Genomic DNA, 19,101 nt, shown 5'->3' on the forward strand with positions numbered 1-19,101 from the left:
TGGTAGAGCGTCGGCCTGGCGGGCAGGAGACCCGGGTTCGATTCCCGGCCAGGGCACACAGGAGACGCACCCATCTGCTTCTCCACCCCTCTCCCTCTCCTTCCTCTCTGTCTCTTTCTTCCCCTCCTGCAGCCAAGGCTCCATTGGAGCAAAGTTTGCCCAGGCGCTGAGGATGGCTCTGTGGCCTCTGCCTCAGGCACTAGAATGGCACTGATTGCGGCAGAGCGACGCCCCAAGATGGGCAGAGCATCGCCCCCTGGTGGGCATGCCGGGTCGATCCCAGTCGGGCGCATGCGGGAGTCTGTCTGACTGCCTCCCCGTTTCCAACTTCAGAAAAAAAGAAAAAAAATGTTATGTATTTTGAGTGTCAGTAGTTTAAGATACTGTTTTTAATTACAACTTACTTGTTTATGATTTACCAATATATCAGATTTCTTTTTATTTCCTATCTAATACTCAGAGCAACCTTGAGTTGAGCTGGCATCATCAGTCCCACACACTGCTTGATTCTAATTTGGATTCTGACCAGATCTAGATCAAGCCTGTGCATAGGGCTGCGTCTAGGTTCTTTTCTGTTCCCCTCTCAGATACTGTTTCTGTCTGAGCAGGGCTGGCTAGACAGGCTGAAGTGATCTCAGATGCACCCACTTCCATTATCGATTGAGATCCTTATAATGAAAGAAGAGCTATTATGAGACGATTTATGATCAATGTCAGGTTAGTTATACATAAAGGGGAAATATGTTAGGGCGCTTGTGGGGAAAGGGTGTCTAACTGTGGCTGTGGGGTCAGCTGTAGTGTTGGGAAAGATGGAACGAAGCCTTTCCAAGATTCATTAGACTTTAGGTTGATAGAAAGGTATTTCTTATATAAGATTTTGTTCATGAAAGACATCTATCTAGTTAAGGAACTCTAAATTGTGGTTTGTAGACACTAAGTGGATACGTTGTGAATCAGTATCTAGGTAGGGTTGTACTGAGGAAGAGGCCTGAAAGGTAGGTTAAGGCCAGTTGTTATATTTCTAACTAAGAGGATTGAGTTTACCCTATTTGCAGAGGGCAACCCATAATTTAGTGGGGATGGAAAGGTTTTGGATAGCCTAGAGCCCTGGTCGGCAAACCACGGGTCGTGAACCACATGCGGCTCTTTGGCCCCTTGAGTGTGGCTGTTCCACAAAACACCACATGCGGGAGTGCAGGTTATAATAACAATGTACCTACCTATATAGTTTAACAAATTTGACTCTCAAAAGAAAGTTCAATTGTTGTATTGTTGATATTTGGCTCTGTTGACTGAGTTTGCCGGCCACTGGCCTAGAGGAATACATATTTTTTTTCTGCATTGCAAACTTGATTGTAGTAAACTTACGTAGCTGAGTTGGAGTCAGAAATGATTAGAATTGGGGTACAGGGTGGGGACAGTGAGGGATGGACAGCAGACGTGGGCTGGGTGTGAGGACAGTGCAAAGGGCATTGTGTGTTGTGACAGTATCATGTAAACATGTAAACATATAGAAAGCTGTGTAACTGTGGTGGCAGGATGTGCGTTTCCTCATCGCTGTGGGCAAAATCAAAGGTACAAAGCATATAATCCCACGTCATTGAACAGCACATGCAGTTTCTGAAATATGCTCATATACACACGCTCGTGGCTCACCTTGTGTGTCAGCATGTGAAATGCAGCCCTTGAGCCAAAGTTACTGCCCTTTGAAGCTGGCCTGAGGTTTTAGGAGAGTGTGAGAGAGGAAGAACCTTAATTAGAGTTTGCTTAAAATAGGGTTTGTTCCCCTTCTGTTTCATAATTTTGTTGTTGCATGTATGTAGCCCTATATTCTCCGATTTCTGCTTATTTTTATTTTTGCTTTTACAGGCCCAGGCTGCAAGCACAAAGGAAGTTTGCTCAATCTCAGCCGAACAGTCCCAGCACAACTCCAGTAAAGATAGTGGAGCCACTGCTACCCCCTCCAGCTACTCAAATTTCTGACCTCTCTAAAAGGAAGCCTAAAACAGAAGATTTTCTTACCTTTCTCTGCCTTCGAGGTAAGACTGTGTTACCGTCACTGTAAGGAACAGCCTATTGAAAGAGAAAGGAGGGCCCTGCACACAGGCGTGGGCGGTGGCTTTGTGCTCTGCAGCGTTGCTCCTGATGGTCCCTGGCCCACTTTGAGGAGAGTTTAAAGTGAGAAATCCACCTGAGAAGGTGCTTGAATCTTCATACTTCTGTTGTCATTTGACTAGATTTCTAAGTACAGTTACCATTGAAAATATTGGTCAGACATACATGTAAACAGGACCAGTTAATAGAGTGCAAGGTGGGGATGAAATTCTGTAATAAAGGCTAGGTTTGGGTTTACAGGGCTATTTTGGGGAAAAGTTTACTACAGGAACTGCGTCTTCTAACAGTTGTGAGGGAAGAACACAGAAGGTTGGCAAAGATATTGAGGCACCTCTTATGGGAATGACAGAGAAGTGCTTTAGAAAGCCATGAACGGGGAGAGTTCCTTTGCTGAGGTTAGTTGAGAGGAGGTGAACAGGAGGGAGAGGGTCTTTTGCTATTGGTCATTGACTTGGTCAGGATTCCTTTTTTTTTTTTTTTTTTTACATTTTGAAATAAGTTTTAGCAAGATTTAGGTACAGTGGTAGAGTGCAAACAAAGGACTGTTTCCTAAACTACTGGAGAGAAAATTTCCACCCACTGCCCCATTGCTTTTTAACACATTAGTGTATATTTTCTTAAAATAATGGCAGTCTATAACCAGCAAAATAGGGCCTTCTCAATGATGTATTATTACCACCTAATCCTCAAACCCTCATTTCAAACTGCTTCAGATGCCTTAGTGAGTGATGTCCAAGTTTAGAACATACGGATCCGGTTCAGAATTGGGTGTTCACAATTGTCTTTAATTGTGGTCTGTTTAGTCTGCTAACTCTGGGCAGTCCCTTCATCTTTATCGTCCAGTATCTTGACACTTGAAGATTATAGGCTGGTTATTTTGTAGAATGGTCCTGTATTTGGGTTGTCTGGTGTTTCCTCATTGTTGGACTTAGTCTTTGCATTTTGGGTAAGAATATCACAGAGGTGATTCTTCATTCTTCTCCATGCGTCCTGTTGGGTGGCAGCAAATTTCAGTCTCCCCTTTTACTGATGATGTTCACAGCGATCACTTGATTAAGATTGATCTGTCAGGTTTCTCCATTGTAAAGTTATCCTTTTTAGTCCTTGTAATATATAAGTGTTTTGTGGGGAGGTTCTTTGAAACTATATTTCATTTCTCATCACACTCAACTTACTCATTTTCTGTCTCTGTGTGGATTCATTTCCTATTTTATTCAAAAGGTTATTGTCTATTTCCATTGTTTATTTTGATGTTTATATTTTTGTAGGTGTCATTATTGGAGCCCCTTCAGGCTGGCATTTTTGTCCCTTTGACACATCTGTGTGATCCTTCCAGCCTTGCTTTCTGGCACAACGGAATGTTCCATGCTCATCTTGTTATGTTCTCTCCCCTCACACCGGAATCCACCAGTTCTCCAAGGAGCATTATTTTTAAGTAACAGCTGTTCTTTAGAAGCCAAGATCTGGGCCTGAGGTGTGCTCACTTTATAGCTATTGGAGTGTCATTTTTCTGTCTTTTCATGGGTTTTTTTTAAGGAATATGGATTTTAATTTTGGGGTGGGGAGACCTATTTGTTGTTACACTTATTTATACATAGGTTGGTTGATTTTTTTTTTTTTTTTGTATTTTTCTGAAGTTGGAAATGGGGAGGCAGTCAGACAGACTCCCACATGTGCCCGACTGGGATCCACCCGGCATGCCCACCAGGGGGCGATGCTCTGCCCATCTGGGGTGTTGCTCTGTTGGAACCAGAGCCATTCTAGAGCCTGAGGCAGAGGCCATGGAGCCATCCTCAGCGCCCAGGCAAACTTTGCTCCAATGGAGCCTTGGCTACAGGAGGGGAAGAGAGAGACAGAGAGGAAGGAGAGGGGAAGGGGTGGAGAAGCAGATGGGCGCTTCTCCTGCATGCCCTGGCTGGGAATCGAACCCGGACTCCTGCACGCCAGGACAATGCTCCACCACTGAGCCAACTGGCCAGGGCCTAGGTTGGTTGATTCTTTCTTGTATGTACCCTGCCTGGAGTTGAACCTACCTTGACATAGCGGGATGACAGGGTTACCTGGCCAGGGCTTCTGGAGTGTCATTTCTCTTAAGTGCTCTGTGAACCTAACCTATATTGTGTGCGTGTGCATGCATGTGGTGTACACGATTCATTTAGTGTATCTAGTTGTATAGCTTTGTCTCTGTGTATTAAAAGTGTCAAATTAGGACCAGTACTTTCAATTCCAGTTTCTCTAAGGATTCATTCCAGTTTTCTTCTTTTCTACATTGAACACTGAGAGACCAGGCTCCTTTTGTCCGTAATGTATTTGTTTTTTTGATCAGTCTTTTCCAGTTCCAGCATGGCTCACCTCCCTCTCTGATGCTATCTCTCCCCCAGATGAAGCCCTTCTAATCTCACTGAGCTCTGACACCACACCTGGGCCACCACGGTCACTTCCCTTCCTCCCGCCCTGGTTGATCTCTCACCATTGGCTGCAGGTTTGAATTGTTAGGGAAGGGAAAATGTAGAGTTATGGTTTATGTTTGACCTCTGGGCTATTTATTGATAGTCCTCAGAGATTCTCAAGACATGAAGAATAATTGCATTTGAGTTGGAAATATTTTAGCAGCTGGGGATCATTTGGCTTTGACTAAAGGGAGAAGGAGGTAGGTGGGCCTCCTACCACTTCAAAGTTTTACATAAGCTTCTTGCGGCATGATTCTTGGTGTTGAGGATGAAGATGGAAGCTGAGGTGCTGGACTGACTGAATGGTGAAGGTAGAATAAGAATAACCAGCTGTGATGTGAGGCTGGTGGTGTGTGGTGTGGTATCAGTAATGGTGAGTGCATCCAAGTTCTCAGAATTATTGAGGTGAAGGAGTCTTAAAGGTCAGCAGTGTCATTCATATTAAGATTGTTCTGAGAAATACAGTTCTCTGGTGGTGGGAGTCTGTCTGTCTATCTATCTATCTATCTATCTATCTATCTATCTATCTATCTATCTATCTATCTATTGCCTTTGACAGTGTGTGTCTTTTGAATGCAGTTGGAGCCGAATTTAACCTGAAGCCATGACTTAACTATTTAATTTTCTTTAGCAGTTAAGATCTACTGATCTTGTTCCATTAGGCTATCAGAAGATTGCTCTGTTGATTGTGGATTGTGGAATTAAGTTATAAAAATGGTTACTATAGATTCGTCTCACAGGAGCAGTGAGGATTCCGGTGTCCCCAAACCTTTATTTTCCTTTATTCATAAGTTCAGGGCCTTGGAACAAAGGTGTTAATATGTGGAACCTGGGAGATATTTAAAACAATTTTGGAAAAATATTCTGATTATCAGAAATATCTTCCTAAATTTATGATCCAAGCAATAAAATAGCGTTTTTAATTGCTTTTTAGCTGATATACATTAAAGATTTGCAGGGCATTGATTGCACTCTCTTACTCTTTCCTCTATGCTTTTTAGCCTGTGGTATTAAAAGGAGGAGTAATTTTTAGTTCTATTTTAAAAGTCATGTTTTTGTGAGGTCAGGTGCGTTTGTCAGATCTGGCTTTAAAATCTCAAAACGATTGGTGATTTGTGTGATTCCTTCATGATCCTGGAAATCTGATGATTTGGTGGCATTAGATGGCATATTTTAGTTATGTAATTGCTTGAGCTAATGAAAACTTTTTTGAAAAGATAAAGGTTAAATAGATCACTGTGGTAGAGGTGCTTTAATAATTTTCTTTCTATTTTAAACTAAGAATAATAAGATTAAACTTATTTTTTTAAGGGAGGGAGGAAGGGAGAGTGGGAGGGAGGGAGGGGCAGTCAGACAGGAAGGGAGAGAGATGAGAAACATCAACTCATAGTTGCGGCCCCTTAGTTGTTCACTAATTGCTTTCTCATATCTTGCTCAAGGCAGCGACCTTGGGCTTAAGCCAGCAACCATGGGGTCATGTCTTTGTTTCCACGCTCAAACCGGTGACCTCTGGGTTTTGAACCTTGGTCTTCAGTGTCCCAGGTCGAAGCTCAATCCATTGCGCCACCACCTGGTCAGGCTAAACTTTTATTTTTTATTTTTTGGTACATTTTTTTGTGTTTTTTTTTTTTATTATTTTTTATTCATTTTAGAAAGGAGAGAGAGAGGAGAGAGAGAGAGAAGGGGGGAGGAGCAGGAAGCATCAACTCCCATATGTGCCTTGACCAGGCAAGCCCAGGGTTTTGAACCGGCGACCTCAGCATTTCCAGGTCGACGCTTTATCCACTGCGCCACCACAGGTCAGGCCTAAACTTTTATTTTTTATTATAAAAGTATTTCATGTTGTTCTTGAGACATGAGGAGAAAAGATGGGAAAGTGGGCAAAAGAATAAACTTTTAAAAGTTCCTCCCTCCAGTGTCCCAGAAACAACACTGTGAACCACCTTAGTGAAAATATTTCTAAGCCTTGAATGTGCGTATATGATATAAGTTGCTCCCCTGAAATGGAATTGCTTTGTATTTTTAATTTTGCACCCTGGCTTTCCAGTATCACGTAAATTAACAGTGTCACAAAAACACCTATTCCATTGTGCAGGCACCTTATCATTTATCTCGTTTTGTATTTACATTTAGATTTATTTCTCACTTTTAGATGTCAAGTGCTGATGACCTACATCTTCTCCTCTCAAGTCTTCAGGGGTAGATGACAGTGGGAATCCAATTACCATTATAATACCTGCATTCTAATTATGTTTCTTCCTTTTCGGTATGCATTCCAAACCAAACAGAGCTTGTCAGGGCTCCAAACTTCATGTCCAGAATGAAGGAGTCCAGTCACTCCATCACCCTTGGGTGACAGTGGGCACTGTTAGGAGTAAAGAAAGCAGTTTCTAATAAGCTCCGTATTTATAGGAAACAAAGTCTGGAATCAAATCAGACCGGGAATGATATTTGTGGCCAAGGATCACAGACCATTCTGCTCTCCAGCCCCTGCGTATTTTACCTGTGGTCATCTTGGCACTAATTGAATATGGAAGATAATAAATATTGAGACATTGGGATATGTTGGGAAGGACACCTGGCTAGCCCAAGACCAGTCTTCTCTCCAAAACACTTAATTCAGTCTCATAAACAAAAACCTTGTATGGGGAAAAACCCTTAATTCCACGAATAATACTGGAAGTAGTATAGATATATAAACATACTAGCTGGTAAGTCATTGAAGGATTAAAAAGCTTAAGAGATTAAAAATCTGTTTTAAGACACTTAGGGACCTTTTGGCTAAGTCAGGCAAGGCTGGCTCTCCTTTCCTGTCATAACATAAACTTTCTGAGGGGAACAAGAAGGGAATGAAGAGTGAACAGGGCCTGCAGTGTACTTATCTTTAAACAGCTGCTTTGAAGGGGTCCACATGTCTTTTACCAGAGCATAACTCGTGTCTCTGGCTGGTACTTGGCCGAGAAAAGTGAGAAGGGGCATGTGCATGTGCAATTCATACAGTCGCTGTTTTCTGTCACCACTCTTGTTATTCTTATTGAGTTCTGTCGTTTTCTCTTTGTTCTGACTATGTTTATTAACAGATTAAAAAGCTTAATGCAGTAGAGCAGTGGCAGGTTAAATGATTCTCTTATTTACATTTTTCTTTTTAAACTGCAAACAAGGTGGGTTCCCACACACACACACACACACACACACACACACACCCTGCACACAGTCCCACATTGTTGGTTGAAGAGAGCTTTTTGAGGAAATTCCTAGTCAAGGACCCACTGTCAGCCTTTGTGAAGCAGTGCTTTCTGTTAGGACTGTCTGCCTTTTGTTTCCAAAGTCTTACAGACTCTTCAGGGATGAGCTGTCTTTCAATTGCTGATGAATTCAGCTAGCTTTTATTGAGTCATTTTTGTATGCCAGACACCTAGAAAACAGAGACTAGGAAAGGAAAGCAACACCAGTGTGGTAGGTGAAAGAGGCCATAACAATAAACGTCTGAAAACACCAGGGTGAAAGGTGTGCCCCCCACCCCCCACAGGAAGTAGGTGGCACTCGCTCTGAGCTCTGTGTCTCCCTCAGCTCCAGGGAAACAGTGAGTAAGTGCACTGGGATGGGATGGCTCTGTAGAGGGGCGGGGCTGTGGCTTAGTGCTGGCATGTGTCGCTAGGAGTGCCCCAACTTAAAACCAGGACATCAGCTGTATTGGGCTCTGGGGCCCTGGACTAGATATGAGTGCATCGCCAAGGTTCTTCATGCACTGAGAGATGACTTCTGTAAAGCCAGCAGCCAAGGCCAGGGCCACTAGCACAGCAGCCCAGCCCATGCAGGTTTGCATTGGATTCGGACAGTCGGTAAAGAAACAACGGAGCCACAAACTGGTGGGCCATAGTCTTTAATTCTAGCTTGCACCCGGCGGGCAAGTAAAAACACACACTGGGCTCCAAAACCCACTCACATTCAGTGCTCACAAAGCCACTGACTTATCCGAGTTTCCTAGAATCAAAGGTTCCTAGCTCACCAGACTTCTTCACCTCTGTTCCCCATCTCCTTCCTTCTCCAGCGTCAAACTGCACAAACTGGCCTCTCACTCAATACTCTGCCATCTTGGCTGCTTCTCCTGGCCACATGGCCTCTTTCTGCTCTCTGCTCTGCTCCCTCTGCTCTCTCATGCTAATCATCCCAGAACGACAGCAAGCTCTCGTTCTGTCCCCATTTTATAGTGTAGAAATCCAAACCTTTTATCCAATATACAAAACAGGGAAGTCTCTTATACAAAGTCACTTCTCTGAGGCATGATTGGATTGTACTGCCCTACATCAAAAAGGGTAGGAAGGCTTAATCCCAAAACCAAGCCCCAGGCTACAAAGATCCTGCCTGCCCACAGAGACACACATTAATATCACCTGGGCAACGGCCTCCACGTGGGCAGCGGCGCCATCTTTAACAAAGTGAGCATAATACATTTTATCTGCCCAACAACTTTTATAACCTTTATTTAATGAGACGACATGACAGCTCCGCAGTTTGAGGCCTCCAGAAGGCCATCCTGGTGGGGTTATTGTAGGAATGCAGGCAGGAGGCTAAAGCCTTGGCCCGAGTTTGCCCATCTGTACAATGGGCATGCAGTGTCTGCAGCACATGGTTGCTGTGGAGTTAAAACTGGTGGGTATGAAGCAGGCTCAGACGGCACCTGTGGTAGCCACCCCAGTGCACTCACTGTTTCCCAGTGAGCTTAGGCAGACAGATAGCAGAGACGTGGAGGGTTGATTTGGTATTTAGGAGGGACACTCTAAAAGGCCAGCTGATAGACTGCAGGTCCTGGAAGAGAGACGTTTTCTCTAAGGACAGTTGCTGGCTTTGTTGGCAGGGAGCACATATTTTGATAGCTTCGTTTATTGAGGACTACAAATTCTAAGTAGGGCAAATGCAAAAAGCCTGGGGTGATTTAAAGGTCACAGAATGAAAGGGTATTAACCTGCTAGAAAGCAATTAAGAAATCCTCCAATTGCAAGGAGCACTATGATGTTAATAATGAACTTACTTGAGCAAACTGGGAATGCTTTACATTATATGAACTCTGGGGAGGAAGGCACAGGTCAAAGTGGGACAGCTTTTCTTGGTGAGTCTGAGTGGTGTTGCATCTTAATTTTTGAGAACATTAACAGTATAAATTTGCTCAAGTTGCTGCCTTGAGGGTTTCAGTGGCCACCCTCCTTTCTCCAAATCAGAGCAGCCTTAATTGCTCATGCACAAGAGTTTTCCAGTAGAGTTTGTGTTACTTGGCTGCGTTTTGCTGAGCAAGCAATTTATTTGCCAGGGTAGTTTATCAGGCCAGTTATGAAGAAACATGAGACCATGGAATTCTTAAGTGGGGAGGATGGGAAGGATGGACCCCTTTTAATTGTTCTGTGACCTTGATCATTTTGCTGAGATGTTTGGCCCTCCTCCAGACCAGCTGGCTTCTAACTGGGCTGTGCCCCGCCCCCTGTCGTGGCTGCTGGCACAGGCTCGCAGTCCTCTGTCTTTTTCCCTACTTTATAGAGATCCCCTTAGATTTTCCAGTCCTTCCTGAGTTCATGTAGAGAAGGTAAATGCGGGAACAAAACTTTTAAAGTAGGATAGGCCTGTTTTTTGGGTTGAGCATCTTGCTGGCTGTTGGGGCGTGTTATTCTGACAGCACTCAAGTTCCTGTCACCTGCGTGCCATAGGCAGGGTGACCTTTCCCCCAGTTTGATTTCTCCGTGTGATTTGTGGACATGGCATGGTGAGGAGAGCACACATAGCCTTTGGTGTTCAGAGAGTGGCTGTGTGGTCCTGGTGAAGTTTCTTTCTGCCTTGTGCCACCTCTCTCCTTGGTGGGTGGAAGTTATGTAGGTTGACCCATCATAGCTATTATGTGGTGTGACTTGTGCATTCGAGATAAAGAGATCCAGAGACTGCATTGTGTTTGATTGGAAGCACGGGCGTGTGTTATAAGCTATGTGTATAGACAACAATGTGGAAAAGATTGTAAGGGGGAGTATTCCAGTTGTCAATGCAAGAGACTGGCTCATTGCTCAGCCAGGTCAGCATGGGATTTGACATTGGGAAGGGAAGGGGTTCATTATCATTGCTGTGTTTGTCATGTCAGGGCTTTTGCAGATAGAACCCATGCCCTAAATGTGGGATCAGAGAGACACGTCCAGGAGCCTGGGTGCTAGGCCAGTGCCCAGGCGGGGTTGTAACTGAAGAGAGGAGGGATGCTGAGGAAAAGGCTGACCCTGCTGTGAGGAGGTTATTGCCTCATTCTACTTTCTTTCTTAAAGACTTAGATGGCTGAAGGTTTCTAACTCTGAGGTGGCATCACTCCCACATTTATCTCCAAGTTCTAGAATTATAGCTGTCAAATTTATTTTGCATTTCTACACCCCCTAGATTCTTGTCACTGTCTTGCTCACTTTCCCTTTTAGGAAAGCAGATAGGAAACAAAATGGCCTGTAGTCTTACCTTGTAAAGGGACAGTCTGTTGTGAGTTGTGATTGTTTGTTACTGAAGCTGTGTATTGGCCTAAGAACATCACTAAAGTGTAAGTTGCTTACAGTGCTTTTGCATACGGTGCCTCCTGGCTTCCAGGGTCATCACAGTTGTTAAGGTGAAGACATCCTCCTCAGTGTATAGACATTAACTAAGTGTCACGAGACAGGTAGACCGACAGCCAAGCTGACACTTCATCCAAGATTTTTGGCTTCCGTGTGAATCCTTTTCAGTGATTGGCATCTTCTTTTGACATAAGCACAGAAAAAGAGATTACTAACACAGCCTGGGCCTCGCTGCACAGACAGCTCCTGCTTCTCCTGGAGGAAGTGGGGTTCCCTTTGTTTTTGGCCTTTTGTTCCCAGGCCCTGCTGTGTGTACTCCTGGTAGGGCCAGAAATGATTTTAGTTGAACATTTTAAAATTTTGTTGAGATTTTCATTATTACCCTTTCTTTAAGGCAAGTTATTAATTTTCTGTTACAATGGATATAAGTCACATAAGTCATGAGTGGAAATTAAACTTTGAAGAAAATAGAAGCTCATGATTATGTGGATATGGCAAATAATGTTGGGGCGTATGGAAATGGGTGAAGTTTGGGAGATCCTGCAGTAAATCCCTCTTCCCTTGTAAGTTGTAAAGGCCAGCCTAGAAGAGACGAGAGATTGGCATTCCGTATATGCCAGCTGTACTAAGCCTTAAGGACACTGTTTGTGTGCCTGTGCAGAGTGAGTGTATACATCTGGTCTGTTTGCTCACTGGTGCCTACAACAGTGCCAGGTACTTACAGAGTTGCAGTAATGAACTCAGGCAGTTGTTGCAGCTGCTTTTTCTGTGACTCGAGTTTCAGTGGGTGGAGCTTTCCTCTCCTCTGACTTAGGGAATCAGTAAACAACTGTGCCTCTCTCCCCTACCCATGCCCTCCCATTCACTTTGAAGTCTCATTTCTTTTCAGTTTAATAGGATAGGAACTGATTACTTCTGATTCTGCTTATGTATCCTGAAGATCAATCATGAAAATACCAAGTCGGTGTGCCAGCCCAGAGTTTATTGGGTCAAGCTACAGAATTTGACTCCCTAGCTGAATGAGGGTGTGCAGGGAATCCCTTTAGGGTCTTTCCAAAATAGAGCTAAGCTATGTTTAGCTTGTTAAGATAAACTGGCTGGGGCAGGGGAGATAATGGGAAAAGGGTTGTGTGTGTATATGATTCATGGAGAAGAATCCAATTTTACAGAAACCACAGCCCAAATTAGAGAAAGCAAGCTTTTGGATTAAGATGATTTCTGTTGTGGTTGTTACATACCACAGTTTGATTTTTGTCCAGATGAAAACATTTGATTTCACTTCAGTAAATATTGTGGAGACATTGCCAGCTAATTCTGAAAAGTAATGAAATACAGCTTTGGCAAAGCGCAGATGCGTTCTCTACTCCCAATTCCACTTAGCTGATCCAAGTTCAGATTTTTTTTTCACATTTGCTAATGCACTTGAATAATCAGGAGAGGAAATCTGCCTGTAATTTTAATAGAAAACTGTATATACTAGATACAGGTTTATAATTTCTTGGGTATAACATGTGCCGCCCCCCCCCCCCCCCCCACACACACACACGCAGAATCCTTAACCGGCTCACAGTAGTCACCCTTCATTGATGGCTGCCCTGAAGCTACAGAGTTGTAAAGGAGATACAGCACGTGGTTCCGGGGGTCAGCCGCTCTTGCTGTCATGGAAGGACTTGTACCTCAGCAGGGAGAATCCACCCTGAGAACAACAGGGCTAGACTCAGCAGAGGCCTGCCGTGCCCTTTCTGAGACCCTGTTTTCCCATCTTAGCTGGTGGATGAGCCCTACTGTGGGAAGGGAAGGTCTCTTTTTAGTAAGATTTTCCAAGTAGGGGATCCCCTCTCCCAGCGCTCTAGTTCTCGTTTTACCTGAATGCTGGATGCACACGGAGCATTCTATGATCTCGTTTTCCTGAATGCTGGATGCACAGGGAGCTTTTCTGGTTTTTGCCTCGTATGACTAGGAGGAAAGCCATTTTCTAGAGATGTTTACCTCTTACATGCGAGGATTTGTAAGTTACAAACTGTTTTTAATGAAAAACACACACTTCTATTTTCTGTGTGTGTGTGTGTGTGTGTGTGTGAGAGAGAGAGCGAGAGAGAGAGAGAGAGAGAGAGAAAGAGAGAGAGGGAGGGAGGAAGGGAGAGAGGGGAGAAAAGCAGTGGGAGGGAGGAGAAGTTTCCACTTATTCAATGGAACTGCACCCCTGATTGATTCTCTCTCTCTTTTTTTTTTAAATTTATTCATTTTTAGAGAGGAGAGAGAGAGAGGGAGAGAGAGAGACAGAGAGGGAGAGAGAGGAGAGAGAGACAGAGAGAGAGAAGGGGGGAGGAGCTGGAAGCATCAACTCCCATATGTGCCTTGACCAGGCAAGCCCAGGGTTTCAAACCTGTGACCTTAGCATTTCCAGGTCGATGCTTTATCCACTGCGCCACCACAGATCAGGCCTGATTGATTCTCTTATGTGCCCTGACTGGAGCGGCGGCCTCGGTGCTCTGGGACAGTGATCTGTCCACTGCACCACTAGCTAGGGCCACACAGTTCTAGTTAAAGATACTGAGTCTTTAAGTGTCTGCTAACTCAGCATCGGTATGATTATGTCCTGTCCCCATTTACCCATTCTGTAATGAGGAATGGGGGATAATTTTCGCCAGTGATAAATAGCCCAGACTTGTGTGTGCTGTTAGGGTCTTCACATGTCTTTTCCTTCATCTTTTGTGTGTGTGTCCAGCAGAGTCCTCCTCCTGTAAACTTATTTGTAAATTAGATGATCTAGATTTTATCTAAATATGGAAGAAATGTGAATGTCGTAATTGGATTTGGCTTCTCAGATGCTTTTTCTTTTCTTTTATATATATCTGAGGTTGTTACATAGTTATTTTCTAGGTATTAGCATTTAACAGTCAATGTTTCTCTGTAGCCTCGGTTATGAAATAGGAGATGATCTTGCTGGTTTTGTCTCCATGAGAAGGAAGCTGCTTTTGCAGTGCTGTGATTTTTCCGTCCTGGCCAGTTAGCTTGAGCCCTCTGTTACTTTGCAAGTATCCGTGCCATTGGGGTCTTGAAGGGCTTTACAGTAGCCACATGGTGACAGAGCCTTGGAATCTGCAGCATTAGAATATGTAGGATTTAGTCTCTTCTACTTGCTTTAGTTTGACTGCAGGTGTGAGAGGACTCATTGCATTTGACTCATTGCATTTCTGGAGGCTTGCTCCTTCTGGAGAGAAGCTAACATTTCATGAGGCCACTCCTGGTAGACAGGTTGTGGACTGGCAGGGGCTTCCTGAAGGAAACCTGGAAGGAGGGTGACAACACAGCCCGGGGGCAGCCTTGTTCCTGAGTGACCCAGTATTGTTCCTGAGTGACCCAGTATTGTTCCTGAGTGACCCAGCATTGTTCCTGAGTGACCCAGTATTGTTCCTGAGTGACCCAGTATTGTTCCTGAGTGACCCAGCATTGTTCCTGAGTGACCCAGTATTGTTCCTGAATGATCCAGCCTAATATTAGTAGTTAGCTCACCTCCCATCTGAAGTTACTGAGCACTCCCTCTCTCCCGGAGTTTCCATTCCCTTTCTCATACCAGCCCCTCTATTCCCTGACTGGTTTAAGAATCCTTCATTACTGGTTTTCTTGGTTTTTTTCTTTGTTGGTGCTTTAGCTTTAGGTGCAGAACAAGTCAATCATCTGTATAGAACCGAAATCACCTTTCAGTGGAAGGCAGTCTGCTCTTTTCCCCTGTGCCCCTTACTTAGAAGAAGACATTGTGTCCTTTTTGACAGCAGAGCCAGTTCCATTGAAGGACTTTGTGTTCTTCCAAGTTCCGGGCGGAGAGGGAATCCCTCAGAACCTTTTCTGTTCTGACGGGTCATCTGGCTCCTGTTTTACATTTCTCATTAGCTTCTGACTTTCTTTTAGGATACCTGGGCACTTGCTTCAGCCTATTTATATATACTGAGAAGTTGTTAAAAGAAATCCAGTTGTAAGTTGGGTTGTTTTCTGAAATTACCCAAAACACTTTCTTTAGGATATTAGTGAAGCTTGGATGTTGAACTGAGCTTCTAGACATTTCCTCCATTTTAGTTCTTTGGAACAGTAACTTAATGTTCTCCTCATCTTCTCCAGATCTTCCTGCCGCCTACCCAGACGTTTGAGATGTTAAAACACCCTCACAGAGTCTGTGTGGGGAAGTGACTTCCCCGTTTCTTGGTCATGTGTTCCATGTGGATTTTACCTAATGCTTCTGGAACAGAAATTTTTATGTCTTACTTTCCCTGTTTTCACATGACTTTCAAATGGCCTCAGTTGCAGATTTTGTTGCATTTTGTGCTGAGGGAGGAGGAGGAAGGTTGCAGGGGTAATGGTGAATTTCCTGAAAGGCGTGGCAGAACCCTGCTTCCCTCTGACAGAGGGCAGAGTCGGCGCCGCAGGGTCTGCAGGGAATCCCGCTCCTCCTGACACCACCCAGCTTTCTGACAGTAGCCACTCTGCAGGGCGTGTGTGGGGGAGTGCAGGAGGGCTCTTCTACAAGAGGACTTAGAGGTGGATATTTTGATTTGTAAGGAATTTGAAGAGATAGATGGTTTATATCATCGCTCATTTTACCAAACAGCGAACTTTAACTGCTGAGTTCATAACTTCCAAGTGTTGAAGTTCCCACTGTGTCTGATAGCATGTCACATGTATTATTGCTAGGATGAGTTGTAGCCTGTGGTTAAATTTCTTCCCTTTTTTTCACTCAAAACTTCTTTTAAGTAAATAAAGTTCCTCCTGCTGTTTCTTGAGTACTTAGCAGTTCGATGTAGGAATGAAGAGTCCAGGAGCACTGGTTCGCTACCTGTGACTGATGCGTCCTGACTGCACAGCTCTGGTTAGGAGGCAGGATGAGGGTGGTTTTTCTGTCCCTAGTCGTAGACAGTCTTGTACTAATTGTAATACCACTTAGAACAAGAATGAACATATGTTGTTCCAGTGGAAATATGGCTAGATATTTCCTTTTTTTCCGTCCCTAATTCTTACTTGATTAAATGACTTCTCTTAAGGTCTGAGTCAATTTTAAGAACCTTTCTTCTGCTGAAAACCTGCTTCTAATTGGAAATGATCAAAGGGGAGAGAGGGAACCCAAAACACCGGAAATGGCTTCTGTTGTATTGTATCCAATTCTGTTATACATCGAGGATCACATCCCTTTGGAGTTTCCTTTCCAGCGAGTGGTGAGGCCCACGTGACTTTTGGGGGTTTTGAATATTGGTGGGTCATGACTGCAGCCAAGAGGAGGGGAGTGGAGGTCCCTGTTCTGTTGCATTTCTGCAGGATGGTGTTTGGCTTGCCGCTTTTTGCTTCCCACTGCTGCTCATTCATCCCCATCTCCTCAATGGAGCGTATGGTTCTGAATTTTGACAGGAATGGTTTTGACCATTACATTTGCAGAGAGAGATATCTATTTGGGAAGGAGAACAAAGTGGTTACTCAGATCTTTATTGATGTGACCAGAGTGTCAGCTCATTCATAGTGAAGTGGGCAAGAGGAGAAATGAATTTCACATATTTTTTTACTTCTTCTATTACTTGGTAGTAGTGCTCCCAAAAATATTTTATGAGAAAGATTGAAGTTGTTGCCAGAAATAACCCAGAAGAGTCTCCTATCCTTAACACTGTGTTTAGATGTTTTTATTTTGTTGATTTTTTTTTCTCAGTTTAATCTTTGGTGGTCTCTCCCCTCCCCCCACCCATTCAGATGAAATTAAAATTTTTTTCTTTTGTTATGTTTGGTGAATAGCATCAACCTGACATGCTGATGAAGGATATTTCTGGGGGAGGAGTATATTTGAAAATTAGTAAAAAATGGTAGTAGAGATGGATACTTTCCTCAGTCATGAGGATTTAGGTTTGTAACTTACTCGATGTCTCTGTTTGTAGTGCTCCTTCTGGAAGGGGCGAGTGTCCAGCCCTGTATTTATGAGCCCTCTTTCTTAACCCTCCCAGGTTCTCCTGCGCTGCCCAACAGCATGGTGTATTTTGGAAGCTCTCAGGACGAGGAGGACGTTGAGGAGGAAGATGATGAGACAGAAGATGTCAAAACAGCCACCAACAATGCTTCATCTTCATGCCAGTCAACCCCCAGGAAAGGAAAAACCCATAAGCATGTTCACAATGGGCACGGTACGTTCAGTGTTGATTTTGAGTGAGAGAGAGAGAGAGAGAGAGAGAGAGGGAAAGAAAGAGAGAGAGAGAGAGAGAGAGAGAGAGAGAGAGAGAGAAAGGAAGGAAGGAAGGAAGGAAAGAAAGAAGGAAAGAAGGAAAGAAAAGTCCAAGGCTTTGTGTGAGAGCAGCTCATCTGTGGAGTGGATGAAGCTGACAGTTTGTTAGTGGTGAAGCTAGTTCTGTATACTTATCTATATTGAAGACCCTTTAAGGGCGAAGAGTTTAGTGTAACACAGCACAGCCAGGTCTATTCTAGATGAATAGATTGTCAATATGTTATGTTATGGAGATGGTGATCAATTCCATAAGAGCTTCAGATACCACCTACCAGATCAGAGGTGGTTAAGAAGATTTTATGGAGAAAGTTTTGTGATCAACTTATGATCTCAGCAGGTGGAGCTAGCACAGAAAGGGAACCACCATTCAGCATATGCGGTCAGGTAAATGCGTATGTGTTATGAGCTAGACTCTTTTTTCCTGGAGTGCTGTAGTGTAGGAGCAGTAGGATAACGAGAATGGGTGGCAGAGAGAGGAAACTATTTAATCTGGCTTAAGTGGAAAGCTCCCAGTGGTTTTGCAACAGGAAAGTGACTTAATTGGAGCCGTGTCCTGAAAAGATGAAGCTAGCATGGATTATGAGGACTGGAAAGGGAAGTGACTTGAAGTGGAACACGTCGGAAGGCTGTAATTGTAGGCGATTATCTGATGAGACATAACAAGGGACTAAAGGTTGGTTTGGCAGTATAAATGACTGAGGTATCAGCACAAAAATGAGGAGGAGGTGGGTATGGAAACATGGCAGGGATGGTACTGAGAGGACTTGATAGTGGATTGAATTAGTTTGGGGTGAGGGAATGACAGTAAGAAAAGCAGAGTGAAGCAGGGACAGTGGGGTAAGGAGATATTATGGCCGTTTTCTCTTGAGTGCCTACCAGGACCTGTGCTAGACATCGATTTCATGTCAGACTCACAGAGACCCTCTGAGGTGGGAGCCCCTGTGTATAACTGGAGGAAGGTCAGTGCTGTCGGTAGTGATTGGATCAAAGGAAAGTTTTTCTCTTTCTTTTCTCTCCGCAGCTGTGCACTGAGCTACCACGGTCTGTCTGGGCTCAATGGGAAATAGAGGTTCAGGACAAGCATTGCTTAGACATGATGGGAATCTGTGTCTGCCTGTCATTACTGTTGGGTTTTGCTACTTTGTCAATTTAGTGATTGTTCATGTTTCCCACCTCTTGCTTATGGCTGCTTTTAGGATGCCTATAATCATGGTAAAGATGTGACCCCACTGAAAGGATTTAGGGGGGTTTAGTTGGGGCAGTGTATTATCCCAGCACATAATACAGAGCGGCGACTTACTGCTAATGTTTTGGGGAGAGGTTTTTACCTGCAGTTGTGGTCATCAGGAAATCTTGACAGTGGGATGAGCTGCATAGGAGTTGCAACACAGGTATAAGTGTACATGACTCGTGAGATCCCACAGGAACAGTGGGATGTGGGATATTGTGCTGTGTGGAGTGGTGGCACACTGACGCCCCAGTGTGGGGGGTTGTACGTTGGGGTGACTAGGACCCACAATGTAGTGTTGAGAACATACGCCCTGCGAGACAGGAGGTATGTAGAATAGGGAGCTGTTGATGATTTTAGATGTGGCCGTAAGATGAACTAGAGCAGGGGTAGTCAACCTTTTTACACGTACCGCCCACTTTTATATCTCTGTTAGTAGTAAAATTTTCTAACTGCCCACCGGTTCCACAGTAATGGTGATTTATA

At 44.1% G+C, this 19,101-nt stretch overlaps 1 protein-coding gene across 3 annotated transcripts in view; it reads left to right on the plus strand.

Annotated features, from left to right (window-relative positions):
- The window catches only part of JARID2 (jumonji and AT-rich interaction domain containing 2), a 296,798-nt gene that overhangs the window by 229,484 nt on the left and 48,213 nt on the right, over nt 1-19,101 (plus strand). For all 3 annotated transcript variants that reach the window (XM_066377097.1, XM_066377099.1, XM_066377098.1), the window contains 2 exons: nt 1,870-2,039; nt 17,113-17,289. In XM_066377097.1, coding sequence (XP_066233194.1) covers nt 1,870-2,039; nt 17,113-17,289 — 347 coding nt within the window. The remainder of the gene's footprint in view (nt 1-1,869; nt 2,040-17,112; nt 17,290-19,101) is intronic.

This window comes from Saccopteryx leptura, chromosome 3 (assembly GCF_036850995.1).
Source record: "Saccopteryx leptura isolate mSacLep1 chromosome 3, mSacLep1_pri_phased_curated, whole genome shotgun sequence".
Taxonomy (NCBI): domain Eukaryota; kingdom Metazoa; phylum Chordata; class Mammalia; order Chiroptera; family Emballonuridae; genus Saccopteryx; species Saccopteryx leptura.